General features: G+C 30.6%; 1 protein-coding gene across 1 annotated transcript; it reads right to left on the bottom strand.

The window, feature by feature from the left end:
• Positions 1-6,944: 6,944 nt before the first annotated feature.
• Positions 6,945-10,371, bottom strand: LOC106449860 (protein PHLOEM PROTEIN 2-LIKE A8). The gene is made up of 2 exons (XM_013891539.3): positions 9,846-10,371; positions 6,945-7,355 (listed from the first exon to the last, which is right to left on the bottom strand). The coding sequence occupies exons 1-2, from the start codon at positions 10,319-10,321 to the stop codon at positions 7,103-7,105; spliced, it is 729 nt and encodes a 242-aa protein (XP_013746993.1). The 5' UTR covers positions 10,322-10,371; the 3' UTR covers positions 6,945-7,102.
• Positions 10,372-20,604: the final 10,233 nt, after the last annotated feature.

A 20,604-nucleotide genomic window follows, 5' to 3' on the forward strand; every position in this document is an offset into this window, starting at 1 on the left:
CAGGAGACAGTAGAGCAGGTAGAGATGCTCAAGATTGGCTTAAGGAAGCCCATGACCGTTAGAAGAGTTATACAGATAAGGACCAAAAGGATTTGGAGTTTCAGGTATGAAACTTAGTATAACTGAAAATGAGGACATTTCACATTTCAGAGAGGATCTAGGTTCGAAAAAAGGCTTAAGCCGATATATATGAGATTGTACCCCATTGTGGAGCGGATTGGAGTAGTGCTTATAGATTGCAGTTATCATCGGAGTTATCAGATTTTCATGATGTTTTTCATGTGTCAATATTAAAGAAGATTGTGAGGAGAGGCAGAGCTCATGTTGCAGCAGCCACCAAGAGAAAAAAAAGTATTTGTCTGCACCTTATTAGCCAGTGGAAATTTTGGACCGGCAAGTGAAAGCGGTTCAGTGGATGATAACCAAGTTGGTCAAAATTTGTTAAGAGAGACGAAAATTCAGGAGACTTGGAAAACCCATACTCTTATGAGGATTGACAATCCAGAGCTTTTCCAGGATGGTACCGGCTCAACATATGAATTCGAGTACGAATTCTTTATAAGTCGGGGAGAATTGTAACGACCTGGTTTATCAAAACCGGTTTGGTTTGGTCTAAGTACAATAATAATTATAACTAAAACCCTCCTTACATTTTGGTCAACCCGTGCAATATATATATATCATCGTACGCATCTCCCTTTCTCCTATTTGACCTAGCCGTAATCACCACTTCAGCCGTATTCCCTCGTGCCGTCTTGCTTTACACCAAAGCCACTGTTGTCGTCCACTGTCAGAGCCACCGTCTATCATCAGAGAGGTAGTCTTTCTCATAGGAGCCACCATTAGTGTTTCCATTGGATCGTGGTTGACCGGAGAGGTCATGACGTGTTGGAGATCACCAACCTTTACCACCTGCTACCCATGGCTGTAGCTCTCTTATGGATTCAATCGTGAGAGAAGTGGAGATGAGGCAACCCGAGCGATGACGTTTGTCATCTCCAGCCACCACCAGCTCCGATCTATACCGTCGTTAGCCGTGATTCATTACAGAAACAAGGCATGTCACCGGAGGGTCGTGCGTGATCACCGGAGATCGTACCAGCCGTCGTCCTCAATCGTGATCCAAGCGTATTAGCTAAGAGTTGCATTCTCTATTACTTGTGATACAAGTTACATGTATATCATAAACCTTCAACGTGTTCTTACATGTGTATAGTTGAATCTTGTGCCAACCTAGACTTGGAGTTGCTCGTACATCACTTAAAATGATGGCGTATGAAGATAATATTGTAGCACATTTCATTTAACACCATTATTAATACGAAGACACCTTTTTGAGTGTTGTTAGTGGAGACATATCCGCTCCAGAGCAATTCATGATCTGTCTCCGAACTTGGGTAAGGTGAGGGTCTATTCTGCAAATCTCTTACCAGTGTAGAATTCTCCCTATGTTAGCTTAGATTTCGAATCATGATCCGTCTGTTTGAGCCTTGATTATTAGTTAGTTATTCATTGTAAACTGGAACTAGGGGTCTAGAGGATTCAACTGTTGATTGGATTGTGTGATCTTAAGAAATTCTCTATATATCATATATATGAATACATAGTTATGAGTAGAGACTATGTGCGAGGGCGGGGTTCAGAGATGTCTAGACTAGCGACGTAGCTTTGGTGGGCGGGGGCTCAGAGACGTCTGGGCTAGCGATGCAAATTGTGTGGGGCGTGGGTGCAGAGACGTTTGCATTCGACGTAGCTTTGGAAGGCGGGGTACAGAGACAGATTGTACTAGCGACGCAGCGTATGTATATATATTTGTATGAGGAGATGCGGGGTGTATGAACTAGCTATATGCTATCATCGCATTGTTTGTGTTGTGTTTGTGTGATGCTTTAGCCGTATTGTTTGTTCATGTTAGAGCTAAAGTTCCATAGTGGGAGTTCTATTTACTCAAGTCAGTGGTTTGCGTGTTTAGCATCCCATACCTCACGGAGTAACTCCCCTGTTACTCACTCCTCCTTTCCTTCCTCCTTTCAGGTGATACTACTAACGAGCAATAGTGATTGGTATCGACTGGTGCTTCGGGAGTTTTATTTCTTTCTTTTTTAGACTTGCGGTTTTTATGCTTTTATCGATATTTTCGGAATTTTGTTAAGTTATTTGGATTTATGGCTATTTATTAAATTTATGGAGTTTGGAGACGAGTTATGAAAATTAATAAATGATGATTTCAAGATTATTATTTTTATTATTTATTTTGGAAAATACGGGTGTGACGGTATTACATGTTAATCTAATGGTTGGAGAACGATGGTTACTTGGTAAACCTAGCACATAATCTCGGAACCAACCCCCAGAGAAAGTAAGTGTATTATCAGAAATGGGTAGCATAAAATCCAATCTCCGCTTCAGTTATCCTTGTTGTATTCAGGGCTACTTTCAATTTTTGTTATCTTTAGATAAAGCATTTAAATTTTACAATTTATTATAACATTTTCATGTTTGATGATATTTAATATCTAAAATTGGATTGACAGGTACAAAGGGTTGTCCCAGAGTTCCCTTATAAGCATTTTAGTAGAGATGATGGAAACTAAGTTTTTGTTAATTACAAAATAACTAATTTGATGTATTATCTGTCATCAATTTAATAGGAATTGTTGGAAATATGGTATCCTCTCACACGTGTTTGCCAAAGGAAAAGAAACTTCAACGGGATGAAACCATGCAAAATTTTTTTTTTTAACGTGGCTTCAATGTTACTACTTATCTAAACTATTAAAATTGATGTACAATTAGTACTTAAACCTGATTTTTCCTAATATTTACCAATTTGTTTACATAATCATTTATACATTGGGATTCAGTATAAGTTTAGATACAGATCAATTTTTACGGTAATCGAGTTTTTGGATTTTAAAATTAAACTATGTTCGGGTATTATAAATTTTTGGGCATGGTTCGATTTGGATTCTTTTGGATCCGGGATAAATTTCTATGAAGTTAAAAGTATCTAAATGACCTATATGCTTAAATATGTCACTACAAAATTTATAAAAATGTAAAAATCAAACCCGCAAGGGCGTGCGGGTCAAGTTCTAATATTCTATTAAAACTGAAATACAAAACAATACTTACATTTTTTTATTAAGTAATTTCTTATATCTTATTCATTCTCTTTTAACTAGTTCATTTATTATCCTTTCCAAATAATTCTACATCATTTATTATAGAAGTACAAAACACAACTTACCAATTGAGATATTAAGGTGGCCTAGTGGTTCCTTGTGATTCTCACAGACGATTTCCAGAGGTCGCAAATTCGATACCTTGTCGTCGCGGTGATACTATACCTCTCCAAATAAATCCTTCGGGGTTTCCTAGATATGAGGCCTTTTGGGGTGGGTTTAATCACTATAAATTTTTTATCTACAACAGTTTAACCAGAACGAGTCAGCTATAGTGGCAAGGAGATTGCGGCTGTAACTTCCGTCACGTATGTTTAATTCGTGCTGGGAGTGACTATTTACAATGCTTGGGTTCTCGGCAAAAAGGTAAAAATACCTTTATATTACCCAAAATATCTTACCTATTTAAAGTGTTTTATTACATTTTTTTCTACTTTTCCTAACTTCATTAATTTTAATTATTATGATAATTTGACATCATTTATTTTACGTGTTAACAATAATATTCACAGGTTTGAATTAAATTGTTTCATTTGTGACAAGAATTCAAACTGGTTAACAAAAAATTGTTTAATTCATTTAAAAAATCAGTTAGACATGACATCGAGATACCCATTTGTTACAATTTTTTATGGGATCCATGTCTACCAAATACATATAATGTTTTCCGTTCAGCTTTTTTGACTTGCTCATATACAATGTTAGCGTAAGAATCCGATTTGACTCATTTCGAGAAGAAATATGTTAAGACCAACATGAACCTTTTTTGTTTTGATTTGCGTAAAGGCCCTACGATATCAATCGAACAGTGCATAAATGTATATGGTGCCGATATTTACAACAGAATCTCGTCTACCTGATGGATCCTTGGTGTGTGTCTCTCGCATTTTTCGCACTTTCATGAGAATTTCTCTCAATCTTTAACCTTGGTTGGCCAATAGTATCGTGACGATTATTTTTATTGCGAAAACTTCCAACATTATGACTTCTGCAAGATATGTTGTTGATTTCGTCCATTATCCTCTTCACCTTGTTTCCCTGGACGCACAACATGAGTGGTCTGGAGAATCTTCATTTGTAGATTTTTCTGTCCATCATGACGCACCTGATGTCTTGGGTTATGATCTTTCAGGCCGACCATTTCTCGGTTGTAAGTTCTTTGTTGGTGATGTATGCGTGAATGGCTTTGCACCATGGTTTGTTGAAACCGAATTTGGGTGGCACCAAATTTTCCTCTGAGGGAAAATCGATCTCACATCATCGTCTTAAGAGTGGATATGGTTTGCGACACAAGGAGGCTCTATGTTAGGATGCTTGATTAATTTGACGGGGATTACTATTTTGAGACCCAGATCTGAGCTGGATGCTAGAGCTGCCAAAGCGCCGGCCACGTTTTCTCTCGGGTGATTTGTATGAGGGCTAATTGGTCAAAATCTTTGACGAGACTGTGGACTATTTTTAGATATGAATCCATCCTTTCATCTCTCGCATCATATTCTCCACTGACTTGGTTTGCGACAAGCTGAAGTCACAGTAAGTATGTATGTTTTTTATCTTGAGACGGTTGGCTAGATGTAGTCCCGCAATAAGTGCCTCTTATTCTGCTTCATTATTGGAGGCCTGGAAAGTCAATCAGAATGATTGTTCCAGCACTTCTCCGGTGGGCATAGTAAGGAGAATCCCTATTCTCAAACCTTGCTTGGACGAAGATTCGTCGAAAAGGAGGATCCAGTTTGATTTTGATCCTTGTTCTGTTGCTCCCTCCTTTGGGAGTTCTACTAGAAAATCGGCGAGTACTTGCGACTTGGTGCATGTCCTTGTTCGATATTTGATGATTTATTCGATTAATTAGACCACCCATTTTTCTAGTCTTCCTCATTGGCTGGGGCTATGCGAAAATATCCGCAATGGGAAGGTGGTGAGGATTACGATTGCGTGCGACTGGAAATACATTCTCAGTTTTCGAGCCGACAAGTGCTAGCTTTTTCATTAGTGGGTATCACTTTTCTCTGTCAAGTTTTTTATGACATAAAATTGGTTTTTGCTCGCTGCGTTCTTCTTTGATGAGAACGACTCACAAACGTTGAGGATACCACGATGTAGAGGAACAAAGTTCTCCTTCGATAGGTTTCACGAGTACTGTGGGAGTTGTCAAGTAATGTTTCAGCTGTTTGAAAACTTTCTCACATTCTTCGGACCATTCGAACTTCTTATTTCCTCTGAAAGTTTCATATAAAGGAAAACATTTATCTTTGGACCTTGAGATGAAACCGTTGAGTGCCACGACGCGCCCTGTCAACCTTTGCACTTCTCGTTTCGTTTTTGGCAGAGCAATTTTAATTATTGCATCAATTTGTTTCGGGTTTGCTTCAATTCGCCGGCACATGATTAGGTAACCAAGGAGTTCTCCCAATGCCACTGTGAATCGACATTTTGCTTGTTCAATTTCATATTATGTAGGTTCAGTCTCTCGAAAAATTCTTGCAAGTGTGCGACATGTTCTTTTTCCTCAAGGGATTTCATAAGCGTATCATCGATATACACTTCCTTGATTTTCATGAGCTGTTCGGAGCACATTCGGTTCAAGAGTCGGGTGCCGACATTCTTGAGACCGAAGGGCATCACTTTGTAACATTATGTGCTGCGGTCTGTAATAAATTGTTTTTTTCACGATCGTCTAGATTCATCATGATTCGATTGTACCTGGAGAAAGTGTCCTTAAAAGATATGAGCTTGTTTCCTACCATTACTTTGACCAGTCAATCGATGTGATGCAGTGGAAAGCTTTCTTTGAGACTTGCTTTGTTGAGATCGGTAAAGTCCACGCAAACTCACAAATTTCCATTTTTATTTTTAAGCACAACGAGATTGGGAAGCCAATCCAGGTTTTGACCTATTTGATCGTCCCAACTTTCAGGAGCCTTTCGACTTTGTCATTGACCACGCATGCGCCTTTTGGTCCCAACTTTTGTCTTTTTGTTTGAATGGTTTGAAAGTTGGATCGACTTTTGTCGGAACCAAAATTTGCATTGTCGAGTTCGTATTCGAACTGTGAGAAAACTTTTACGCCTTCTCTGAGGATCGGGTCTCTGTGAAGCTAACAACAAGTGATCAAGTGATATTTGAAAAAGACAAGGAAAGCAATAACAAAATTGAGAGCGAAAGATATATACTATTATTTCTGAATTCATGAAAGAGCATAGCGATGTTACAACAGATTGCAAATCTGCGGCAGAAAGATTTGTGAGCGAGTTCTCTAGTTCTAAACACCAAACCTTAAACCTAGTTAAGTCGCAGATTGATAACTAAAACGTAAATAAGCCTAAAATTCTATAAGTGTTGAGTTTCTCTGAGAAATTTTATGTGTCTCTTCCGCTCTGCCTAGATCCCTTTATATAGCCTCCAAGGCCGGTCGCCTTTCCTTTTCTATCTTGATTTGGTTTAAATTTTGTGGAGATCCTTCTTTATTTTCTCGAGATTCATGTTTATCTTGTAAACTTTACATTCATCTGTCTTTTTCCATTTTTCTTCACCCAAGCCGATTAGTCCGTCTTTTTAATATGGGCTGGTTTTCATTTCAAGTCATAAGTTGGATTTTATCGTGTTTTAGGTTGTTCTGGACATTTTATGACTTACACGTTTTTACGACTTTTCTAGGAAAAATCGTCGATTTGTCTGATTTACAGTTTTTTTGTCGTTGGTCTAATGAAATGATGAAATTCAATTCATTTTAATGAAAATATGATGGTGTTAAGTTAACTATTCTCGACTTTAACTACATTCTTAAACATGTATATTGCAACTTTAGTTTCTATGGATTTTACTTTTAAATACTACAATTATTCGTTGTGCACTTGTAATAGGAATTATAAGGTTTAAAACTCGAGTTATTACTCGGGCATGATAGTTTTGCCATTTCAAGCCATCCCAACGACTCCAAGTAAACGAGTTTTGTCGTCATTACAGTCAACATCCAGCTTTTCTTCCAATTGCTTCAGGCATTGTTCTCCTGGCTTGATACTGCTTGATGCCATGTTAGAGCCTTCCTCATGCTTAAGGTTTTCTCCTCCTTTTCCTTGGGGTTTAAGGTTTTCTTCTCTCAGCTGTTTATCTTTGCTTAGGAAATTCTGAATATGTATTGCTATTGTATCCACGAAAGTCGCTTCAACACTGCAGAGGAACAGAGAGGGAAGCCCAATGAGGCTCATGTAACAACAATGTTAGCAACGTCATAGTGACTGAACTGTGATTTAGAACTACTTTCAAATATATTGTTATTGGAATTTTAGGAAACTTTTTTGCTCTTCATAATTTCAAGGTGCTCTAAATAATTTTTAGTTAAATATATAGATTCATTTTTCCTGGTTTAAAGAATACTTCAGAAGACAAATAATAACATAAAATAACAACTTTATATGATAAACCATTGAAATATACCACACCACCCTTTTCAAAATAATCGAGAACAATTAAATACAAAATTAAGCGATTTTTTGTAAATTCATTTTCCATTACTCTAATTTTCCTACATATAATTATTTGTGCTAAATTTTAAAAGTATTTTTTTCATAAAACAAAAACCAAAGACGATTAAAAAGAGAGAATTCTAACTTTACCACAAATTTGATACAACTTTTCAAACTTACCTATAAATGATAATTATTTCATAAATATCTAAAATTTGTGATGAAAAAAACAAAACTAACCTTCTTAAACCATTTCTAAATGTTTAATAATCATTAATGAAAGTTTATAAACTTAACCCACCCCTTAAATACTAAATAGTAAACAATAGTCTCTAAATTCTGAATCCAAATATTATAATATTTTGATTGAAGGTATTTTGAAAATTGGTAGTCAACTTAAGGTATTTCAAGCAATTTCTAAAATAAATAATAATCAATTAAAAATTTACTTTAAGTTTTTGTAGATGACACAATTATATATTAAAAACAATATTTAATGAAAATACTGCTCAATTAAATATGATACAGATAAAAACCTTTAACTAAAAACCTAATGTAAAACTCTCTCAAATAATTGGTAACTGATGGTCTAACCCCTCAGTTTACAGTGTCATTAAAATTTAGATGAAAGTTATTAATTAAAATCGTATGCTTCAAAGTATATGAAACAAGTAACAAGTAAGTTCAGATAAGTAGTAATTGCTCAAATATTCAACTTTAATTTTATAAACACTATTAGCTTTAATTTGATTAATTTCAAGTCTCTCACTAACTAATGACATGTTTTACAATATTTTTTTTCTAATTGGTTTGGTTTAAAAGAAAAATCTCAACTTTCAGTTTAGGGACTTTTTGGGTCTTGATTCAAATTATTTATTTTGTTTGAACATGTTTTAAAACATATACTCCCTCTGTTCCTAAAAGTAAGATTTTCTAAAGTATGCATGCTTATTAAAAATTTAATAAATGTTTATAATTTAATTTATATTTTACTTTTTTATACACTTTCCAATAACTTTCCACCAATAAAATTTAATCAATTCAAATATTCTCAATTAATGTTACTCAAAAGTATAAAAAGTACCTTAACAATATAGAAAATCTATCTTTGTGGAACAAGAAAAAAATTCTAAAACATGTAACTTTCGGGAGGTAGTATTATTTTTGATACCTCAAACACATGGTTTTCATTTAATAATGGTCATGTTACTTTAATAATTGTAGAATGGTGGGTTAAAATATTAACAGATCATTACTTTTCAAAACCACATTCTGATTTAAAGATACAGTAACCGAGAATTTAAATCATCAAAGTAGCTTAAGGACTTTTTTAATATTATATTTTAGTTGAGAAATTTTTTTCTAATCGATTTTAGTTAGTTTTTTCTTACTAGAACACTTTAAAATATGTGTTTGAGAAACATTAATTTCAAATTAATCTAATAGCAGATGATAAATATTTACTTCATTGTGCCATGTAATACAATACACTGCCCTTTTGAAAACAATTTATAAAGAATAAATAAATCAGTATGATAGTTTCGAGAGATCCCTAGTTTCGATATGTTTTATTTTTTCAAAACGACTCAGATCACCAACTTTTTTTTTTATAATCCGGGGTATTCTGTGGGTGGAACCCCAACGAATCTCATTGTTCGTACTGAGAATTAAATACCATATTGTCTAGCCACACAAATAGATGACTTACCCACCTTTCAAAGCCCGACATATCACTCGACTGTGGTTCATATTACTAACTTGCATGTTTCTACTTTTTAATATCTAAATCATAGCTTTCTCAATAAATAAATAAAAAATCATAAATCAACAAAGCTAATAAAGGTCGAGTCCAAAATCTAGTAACTTTTAATCCTAAAAGCTAAACTACAGTTCTATATTCAGTTACAAAAAAAAGTACTGCAGTTCCATATAACACCATACTCAAAACCTAAATGGCTAGATCCTAAATAATAATCTCAGGGTTATCTTCACGTCAAAAATAAAAACCTAGTTCCTTAGAGCTACTCCAACGTTGCGTTCTTACATAAAATTTTACATTAAAAATAAATAATAAATAAAAAAAGTTGGAGAGAAATAGAGCAATAATATTTTCCCAATAAAAGTTCAGAATATATTATGTTGAACAAAATATAAGTCATATACGTAACGTCCTGCAAAGTTCAGTTTTGGTTACCTGTCTTCTAAAAATCTTAACGCCTTCCTGCCGCTAACGTCCTGCAAAGCTGCATCCCATTTAAGGATTCGGTCGTCTCGATTACAATGATTTTCTTTTCTCCACAGCTCCCATAGCTGAAAACCAAAACTTCCCTCAAGATCCTTCACAGTGGATGTCTTTAACTTATAGAATACTGGAATAACCCAGAGAGTGCGTCGATCTACGCACTCTTTTATCTTCACCAGCTCTTTCAAACACCAATCTGACTCCGTGTACTTACTCGATAAGATCGCCACCGCCACCGTGGACTCCTCAATCTTTTCAAAAAGATTCGTAAGATTCTCACCTACTTGCAAGTCATTGTCTATAAAAGCATTGATCCCATTTCTGTGCAAGACGTCATGGAGATAGGGGGCAAAGTTTCTACGCAGGTCTGCTCCTCGGAAATTGATGAACACTTGTGGTTTGACGTTTCGAGATGAGGATGCCATCATCTCTTTTTTTTCTTTTCTTTGTCTTTTTGGTCTGTAATTAATTGATTGGAGAAGCAAATGACGTCCTCTTAAATATAGGTTAGCTGACCGCGTTAATCGTCGAGATTACAAAATATATGAATAAAAGTCATGGTACTAATACTATACTGGTCATTATTTTATCAAGCGAGATGCTTAAAATTAACCATATATTCAAAAAGGCTAAATATAGACCGCGTTATTTTATTAGGAATACTGTTTCTTTAGAGGCTTAAAATTTTAATGACCAACTAGATGATAAAAATAGTTAGGATTTGAATCAACGAACAGATCACCTAGCCAATATAAACATAAATGGATTATGTTTACTTTTGAAGGCCTTCTTAATTGTTGATGAACTTAAAAAAGAACTTGAACGAACAATTTTCAATTAGCATGTGTATGTTCAGATTTAAATCCCATAACTGACCCTCAGGAAATTGTGTAGAGAGTTTTTAGATTATAATGGTTCCTAAACGTAAGATTTATATTTCGCCGTTGTGATATAATTACGATCAAAGAAGAAAAAAATCATACGCTACTCTCATGGAGTTCGTTAAAAGCTAATTGGCAAGGGAAGTTCTCATGGAGTTTGTTTGTCTTTTGAGAGCCTCTCGTCAACATCTCTCTTGCTCTTTGATTTTTTTTTTCCCTCTAAACATTCGATGAAATCTCCTCATTGGAGAGGTTCTTAGCCTGAACAATCTATTGTATATTAATTGAAAAACATTACAACATTGTTTTGTAGCCACGTATCACCATGAGAATAAAATTCAGAATTATTAGAAAAATATGTTGCTCAATCTTAACCTATATTATATTTTTTTAAACTAACTATTAAATTAATAAATGATGTACAAAAGAATATTCTTGCATTTTCTTTAAATAAAAGCTACTAAATTACCTAATATGATTAACGTATATATGACAATTAATGATTATGAATAATAAATATTTGATAAAAAAAAATTGTATCTTAGCCTTTTTTTTTGTTTAATCCTAAATTATTAAAAGACACTAAACAATCACATTAACCATATAATTAAAAAAAATTATATGGTATATTTTGAATTTTAAAACTACTATAAATTACTAAAAACGCTAAATGTCTCACACTAAAATTTTGTGATCAATGGTTTAACTTTTTTGTAATAAAAAGATATAAATGATCATAAATCGTATGAATATGAATATGAGTCTCATTTAATAGACATTCATATTATATATTAACATAGTTTAAAATTAAACTATATAACATATAAAAATACATAAATATGTTAATTTCTAAATTTGTATTGAAGAAATATCGAAACCTTAATATTTTAATTTTGAAATTTGCATTGAAAAATTCACACATTAGAAATTTTATGTTTATCATATGAGTATGTCTCAATAATAAATATCTATACCAAAATATAATGTATATATATATTCATATCATTGAAATTTAGTTATATACCATATAAAATAAATAAAATAATTGTTTTGATTTATTTTCCAAAAAATATCGTAAATAAACAAGATGTATTGTTTTAATTTATATGATTACTCTAATTTAATTACATACATGATACTTAAATAAACACAAATAAATAATAATATATACAAATTATTTTAATATCTAACGTTCATCCCGCGCAATTGCGCGGATCTTAACCTAGTTGATATGGTAAAAGCATATAAATGTATCAATGACTGCAAACTGAACATATATAAGTTTAATCTTACTTCATTTTCGTTGAATTTTTCAAAATTAAAACGATAACATCATTTGCATATATATATTAATATGTCAATTGACCCAGACAAGTCCTGTTTGACTTTTCACTTTGTTATATATAGGCCCGCGACTTTTTAACTGGAACCGAATACCGAACCGGATCTGACCCAAAATAGAACAGTTGGGATCAATTTCGGATAGAGCATATTTAACCGATGAGTGATGTTTATGAATACTCGTGGGTATCAGATATATAAGAATTTATTTTTGTCCTTTTACTTGTTTATTTGAATATCTCAATATAATTTGGAGGAACGAGTGGAAAGTGATTCATTTAGAAACAGTTTCCATCTTAAATTGTGTGGAATCGGAAATGGATACGCATAAACGAACCATTTTAAAACATAAAACGCTACTTTATTTAAAGGAATGCAAACGTTTTAACAATCTCTATATATATATATATGACATGAACATGTGAATTCAATTCATTTTCTCTAGAAAGCCGAGTAACAAAAGTGTATTGGTTTTCTTTGTAGATTTTATAAACCTATTTTTATAAAAGAGTACAAGTTATCTTTTTGACAAAATTATCAAAATAAGTAATATATCATATATTTTTTTAATTATTTACAGGTTATTTTAAAATCAAATAACTTTTTCCCATTTCTAAAACAGAATCACAAGTCTAAGAAATAGAAACACAAGTTCTTATGGCATTTTCAGAATGAGACTTTTAAGAAAATGTTTCTAATGCGTTTTCAAGCGGTTTCGATCGAAATTGTTTTCGAAACACAAAATGAACTATCAACCAAGTTTCCATGCACTTAGGTTTCAACCAAATCAGAACAAGAAAATACACAATTCTATATTAGAACATAGAACTACAATCCCAGATATCTGGCTAGATCGTAAATTAATTTGGTTCAAAATTTCTATTTAAGTTGATTACCTTGTCGATCACCATCTTTGTAAACTGCCACAAAAATATTATCGATCACTCCATCAACCCAGACGACTACTAGGGAGCTGATCCACCAATTTTTTATTGAGGGCAGATTGACCATTTTCGCGGCTTTTTTATATGGGAAAATATCTCATCTTTTGCGAAGATTGTAAATCCTTTGTAGTTTATGGAATTTTGATTTTTTTTACCACCATGATTTCTTTATTCATGATTGTGTAATTTTTTGTTGGATTATGGGGGATTTTGAAATGCTGTTTTCATTGTTTGGTAGATAGGTTTAATTAATGGAGTGCCAATTTAATTTTATTGAGTTAACCATCTGTATGTTTCTGATCTTAATGCATGATAATTGTACATCTAGCTTTGATATTGGAAAGTCTTTGGTTGAACACCACATGATTTATTGGTCAGAACTGGATTAAGTAGACTACCTTTAAATTTATTCTTATATAGTATGATTTATATTCGATAGATAAATAAAATTTGTTAGTCTACAAAAGTAAAATTATTGACTTGATGTGTTCTGTGCTCTAGGATGAAAAGCATTTGATTTTCTTATTGAATTCAGGAGGATTCTCAAACCCAATACTTTGCTTTTGTTGCTTCCTTATTATTTTCAGTAACAAAACTCAAATACTGTACTTAATAATTTGGTGTGTATCGATAAAACTGAAAGCGATATTTTCTTTTTCCTTTCCATGAATTTAATCTTAAAACTGTAACATCCTCATTTATTATATATGATGGTATATGTTAAAGGATTTATACAAATTAATTTGACTATCTACGTCTCTAAAATTATTTACCATTTTGGTCACTTTTCTAAAGATATTTATCATTTTGGCCATTTATTTAAAAAAAACTTCAGAATTAAACGTGAATAATTTGAATTAGTAGAATATAGATATTTATCAAAAAATTGTTCACGATACTCTGATAGTGAAGCCAAAAGCATAGTCGGATATAAGGTAATATATTTTTAATTTTTTAGAAAATTAACTTGTTTACCTATGTCTTTAAAGGCACTTATCATTTTGGTCACTTATCTTAAAAAATAACGTGATTGAATTGAATTAGTAGAAATATAAATGTTTTATTGAGAAATATAAAAGCACAAAAAATATCATGTGATGATTGCATGGTCAGTAAAAAAATTTCCTTAGCCTTTAAAAATTAATACACTATTCATTGGCTGGGGGATGGGTCCATGGGACAAGAAAACAGCCGTGGGAGACCCACTGATGAAAACAGTATGTAATCTAATTCTCTAGATGGTTTACCAGTTTTAATACCACTTGCAACATTCTTATATGTCCCTCATGTGTGCCCACGGCGATCTCTCTCTAGGATCGTGGGCCCATCTTGTTTGTTGGTCAGAAGTGTTTAACTCTATGGAGGCTGAAAGTTTTTTTTGTTGATCCTGCAATCATCATGTGATCTCTGTTATGTATTTCTTCCAACTCCATCGAGAAAGTCGCCATGCATGAGGTTTTTTTATCATCGCTATCAAGTCTTTGCAATCAGTCTTTGCAATCAGTCATAAAGTGTTGACATGTCGAATAATGCAACATGCTTTCCATTGTCCAGCTTAGTGTTTCTAACTCCGAATACAAAATGGATTATTTCTGTCTTTGATTTTTTGTACCCATAAATTGTGTTTATCTAGAACTATCTTTTCAAACCTATGTATATCCACTAAAGATCAATGTAGAGCTTTAAGAACCATCCATCTAGCGTATATTCTCAAATCGTAATATTTGAGATGCTACTGCTGTTTTTTAAGTCAGACCAGCAGTGTGTTCATTTGCTGAAATATGACCTGATATTATCTTGAAAAATGGGTTGCATTTAGTTTTTCTTTAAATGAATCGAGGTGTCGATATTCACCGCTATCGGCGCCTCATGAATATTAAATTTCACTTTTTGGAACATTATTAAATTTTACCCATTTCACTTTGTATCGAAAGTTACAAGCAGTTTTTTCAGACTTGGTCTCGCTTGGTACCTAGTGTGGAGAGATGAGCTAAATCTAGAAAATATATTTGACTAAGTATTACCATAGGAGCAAATCTTTATACCGTGAATATGAATTGAAGTTTCCAGGAATATGATCTGACTAAACAAATGACAACCATCAAATTATTTTTAAGTTTAGTTGTACTCTTTTATGAACCATTCAACATTAAAATGAAGAAGAAGAACTATTCAACGTGTCAATTGCGTATCTTCGATAGTCACCAAAATGCATTTTTTCCACACAAGTCGTATCAATTTATAACCAACAATTTGAGTATTTGTTTATGGTATATAGTGTGTTGTTCTGTCCTTGTTACGGCTATAAAGTTTTATTTGTCTATGGAATTATTTCATTTGATGTGGTGGCATAAAGAGACAATGGGAAGACAATAGTTGACTTTCAATTAAAATGTTTATTAGAAACACACAATTTGAATGTTTGTTGAAATAGTAGAAAGTCTTCGAGACTTGAGTTAAAACGTAAGAGTCAAAGCTAACTTCAAGGGTTTTCCGAGAATTTCCCTTTTCTAATGTGCATGTTTTATACAGAGAAGCTTACAAGAATATATATCTATACTAGGATCAGGGATATAATTTATGTATGATGTATATGTTTATATTATTGTATATTTTCTTTGCATGTGTTTTATGTTAGGATTTGAAAAAATGTATAATGATGTTTATGGTTGTTAAGATGTTTGGGCATTGAGAAAATATGTTTTAGCTCTTATTGGTAGTGTCTTAGATTTGCTTTGGAACTAATATGTGTTCGTGTTGTTTGGTTTACAAAATGATCTGTGCGAGGAAATGATTACCACAGATCAACCGCATGAAAAATTAGATGTGGCGTGAGTGAGGTTGTATGCTTTCGAATTAATATGTGTTAATTTTGTTTAATCCTTACATAATAGTAGAAAAGAATCAATAAGTTTTAAATAACTAAATAGGGGTAAACGGAACATTTAACATTTTTTCTTAATTAGTGTGAAAAAATTAGAACGACATCTAATCTGAAAAAAGTTGAATATTATATAATACTGGTGTAGTTTTTTATGTATGAGTATAGTTTCAATTAGAAAAAAAATGGTCGGCTAATATATATTATAACAACTCTGTGAGCTTTCATTTTGTGGTTGTTTAATTGTTTTGTTAAAATAATTTAGTTTAATGGCTAACTGTTAATATTTTTAATGGAGTTAATAAATAAATTACTTTTTTACTGTGGCATTAAAAATCATAAGTATTATAAATATGTTAAATGAGAAGGAGAGAGACGACCTACGTTTCAGAGATTTGGAAGAAGCTCAACGTTTCCAAGCGCCGCAGAAAGAAGGAGAGAGATGACCTACGTTTCTTTGCTTCATTAGATTTAGGGTTATCGAGGTTGGGTCGACGGGCCGCATACATAATCAGAAAGTAGTAGTCCAAAACACTATAGATATTCCCCTAACGATAAAAGCCCAACAAATTCTCAGATTAAATGAAGTGCTGCGTTTAATACAGCTGGGACACGTGTTGGCCTGTCAGGCATCGATTTTCCACGTGGCAAAGCAGGAGTGAGGCGAACATATTTATATATATATATATAGATATATTAATGTTCGTTCACTAAATGATTTGAATATTTTGCAACACTACAGTTTTTAGCGATCGTAAAATGACGAATACAAATGTTGGTCTCTTAAATGTATCATCGTTGTTGAAGAGTTAACGTATTACGGTTCATTTTTATTATTTTTAAAACTTCATATGCACAAAAAAAATTAATTTTTGCGGCTGACACAAATCACAAAAACCAGATAGGTAACATCGATTGTAAAATGGCAAAAGAGGATTAGGTTTTATCCTCTCGATTTGTTTACTATTGACTCTCCATAAGTGATTTTATTTCCTACTTCTATAAAGTTGTGCTTTCGTTCTCGTTTCTGTTTCACTGATATGACTTTTGTTTCTTTCTTTTTAACTTCTTTTGTGAATTCAGTGAATTTCATAAAAGTATACCGATAAAAATGCATAATAGCTAGATAGGGTATTAGGGAGAAACAAATATTATACGAATTATCAAATCTCTCATTCTTCGAACAAACTCAAAATGAGCTGATTGAAATTTTGTCATGATATTTTATTAAAATCTTTTTAGGAATAATAATTAAGAATAAACTATTTAATGTAAATGAAATAATATATATATATATATAGTGATTCCAATATTAAAAACACTTAGATTTGAAGAATTGTATTTCTGAGATTGTCGGGATCAAATAACATATTACCACATATTTAAAAAATAATTTGTATACATAAAAGTTTTTACATTAGAGTAAGCACATAAATCAAAATCATAACTTTTTTTTTGTTTACAATCATGTTTTTGGTAAATAAATCAAAATAATCATTTTATTTACTTTATATGGTATAATTAAACTTTAGTGATATTTACATATATATATATATTGTATAGTTTAATATAAATATTTATTATGACACTTCCTACTCATTTGATTTTATTAACATTTGTATATTTACAGTAACAACAATTTAAATTGTTAATCACAAAACTTTTAATGTGAGGTTTATTAATACAAAGTTCAAAATTAAAATGTTAAGATCTCAATAATTTTTCAATTCAAATTTTGAAATTGACATATTTTATATAGTATATAATTTAATTTAAATTATATTATATTATATTAATATATATATATATATATATAATATGAATATCTATTAATGAGATTTCATATGCATACGATTTATGATCACTTGTATCTTGTTTGAAAAAAAAAAGTTAAACCATTGATCACAAATTTTCAATGTGGGACTTTTACCATTTTCAATAATTTAGAGTCGCTTTAAAAAATTCAACATATAACATATAAGAAACAAATATAAATATTTTTATTATATGCTTAATGTGATTTTTTAATTTCTTTTAATAATATAAAATTAAACAAAAAGTAGATAGGAATCAAAGTGTTATCTAATATGTATTATTTATAATCATTAATTGTCATATATATGTTAATCATATTACGTAATCCTATAGCTTTTATTTAAGGAGAAAATTGAGAATATTATTTTGTACACTACTAATCAATTTGATAGTTATTTTAATAAAAAATATAATATATATTTGTATGAACCAACTTATTTTTTTAAGGATTCTAAGAATCATCATGGTGATGACACGTGGCTACGAAAATATATTGTAATGTTGGGATTGATATATAAGAGATATGTAGTATAATATCATGCAATATAATAAATCGATTTCTTGACGCTTTGGTCGATTCTTCTTCTAATTTTTTCCTCAGTCTAACTTCAATTTTCATTAAGTATGACGAGATATTTAAACTGTCCCTGACATCTACAGTTTTTAGATGAATAAAATTAAACTCGTGATGTTAACTACATAACATCATTAAGTTGAAAGATGTTGTCATGCATAACATATACTTCCTGTAGCTAGGTACATATTAGTTTATTTTGCATGGTTTTAACATTTTTATTTTAGTGTATTTGAAAACTTTATAATTATTTTATTTTATTTATATTAAATATGAAATTTATATAAGATATTATTTAATTTAATTTTTTAATTATTTTAATATGTTTCTTATTAACTATTAATAAAATTTATGTAATTCATTTGATTAATTTTATGATATATACTTATTTGATCAGTTGTTTATTATAAAACTTATTTGACGTCAATTTACTGATTCTAACATTTTTTATTTTTTTAATATAAATTAATTAAATTAATGAATTATATTATTTATATTTTTTATAAGCAAATATTGCATTCATTTAAACTTTATAAAACTTTCATATTAGATTCTTATTCTTAGATTATTTTTATTCTTAAAAGAATATAATTAATAATTATATATGCAAGATTATTTTTGGTGTAAGTTGACATCAAATATATTTAAAAAATAAAATGTGAAAGTTAATAAATTGACGTCAAATAAGTTTTATAATTAATGTTGAGAACTTATAGAGCACCTATATTTCAAACGGTGTGAAAAAGCATTATATTTTTATAAATTATTTAACTTCTTTTAATGGATACATATGTGGTTTATAAATGAATTAAAATATAAGTGGTACCCGCAATCAAACCAGTAACAGCAGTCACCGTATATAATTTAGTTTTATATATGTATATATGTAATAAATTTTAAAAGAATCAGAAATATAATTTGTCATTTTTATCATAAACCAGAACTTTTTTACATAATTTTCTAAAATCACAAATTTAATAAATTTTGTATACTAATAGTATATTTTTAATAATTTAATTTATAAGAGATTACATTTAAAAAATAAAATACCCGATAAATAAATTAATTATATTTAAGAAAAGAATATAGTAAATTGTCAATATCTAATAAAGTTAATGTAAAATTCATGTACTCTAAATTAAAAAATATTATTTATATTTAAAATTTTAATTAGTTGTTCGGATAATACTTTTTACTTGGTGTTCAAATAAAACATTGTATACATATATAATTCTAAATAATATCTATTTGTATTAAGTTTTCATGTTACCTAACTAACTTAAATCATTTTTTGTTACGATAAATTAGTTATTTAGTTTTCAATCATTTGAATAAGCAATTTAAAAAGATGTATATAATTAATGAATGCAAGAAACAAACATATAAAATGAGAAAAAAATTATAAGGGCTTAACATTTAACCAGAATGATTATCCGAAATAGACCGGTTTGGATCGGTGAACTGACCAAAAACTGATATCTTATATACGAAAACAGAAGTCACAACTTTGATTCATGTGTGATTTTTTTAAAAATGAACCTAATGGACCTATTCCTAGAAAGTCATGTTACATTTAATATCTAATGTTATCATTTAAAATTTTGGGCCTACCATAAATTTTTATTGGGCTATCAATAATTGAATTTAAACAATAGATGATCCAATTGATTTATAGATAGTATAAATTAACTAGATATAATTTATGTTGTAATACTATACCTCCATATGTTAAATATTTAAATATTTGTCGATGTTAACTTTTAAAATTATAAATATTTTTTTTAAATAAAAAAAAATCATATTATCTAACAATGATTAATCTTTACTATCTTAAACCAATGAAAACAAATTTTAAACTATATATTTTATTTTAAAATTAAACAAAAACTAAATGATTAATTATTTACTCGATAATATAAATCTATGAACCGAAAAGTTTAAATTTTAAAAAAACTTTATAAATCTGTGAAATGTTACAATATCTTTGAATATGACAATAAAACAATATTTTACTAATCTTTATATATATAGTTACAATTTTAATAATGAAATAATAATCCGAATATATATATAGAAGAACATACAAATACATGTGAAAGTTTGAAACAATGAAAAAAATATACCATAAATTTGCTATGTTTTAAAAATTGATAGACGATATATATTATAATATATACCAATTTAGAATTGAAAACAAAATATTTATATAAAAATAAATGAAAACAAAAATCTGCGCGGTGGAGATCTAGTGCATATTTTAAAACCTAAAAAAAAA

Source organism: Brassica napus, chromosome C7 (genome assembly GCF_020379485.1).
Source record: "Brassica napus cultivar Da-Ae chromosome C7, Da-Ae, whole genome shotgun sequence".
Taxonomy (NCBI): domain Eukaryota; kingdom Viridiplantae; phylum Streptophyta; class Magnoliopsida; order Brassicales; family Brassicaceae; genus Brassica; species Brassica napus.

Excerpts from the sequence above, each read along its gene's own strand:
- LOC106449860 (XM_013891539.3), bottom strand. The coding sequence starts at position 10,321 with ATGATGGCATCCTCATCTCGAAACGTCAAACCACAAGTGTTCATCAAT. Across the intron at positions 7,356-9,845 it reads TTAAGATTTTTAGAAGACAG|TGTTGAAGCGACTTTCGTGG; the intron begins GTAACCAAAACT and ends GTTCCTCTGCAG.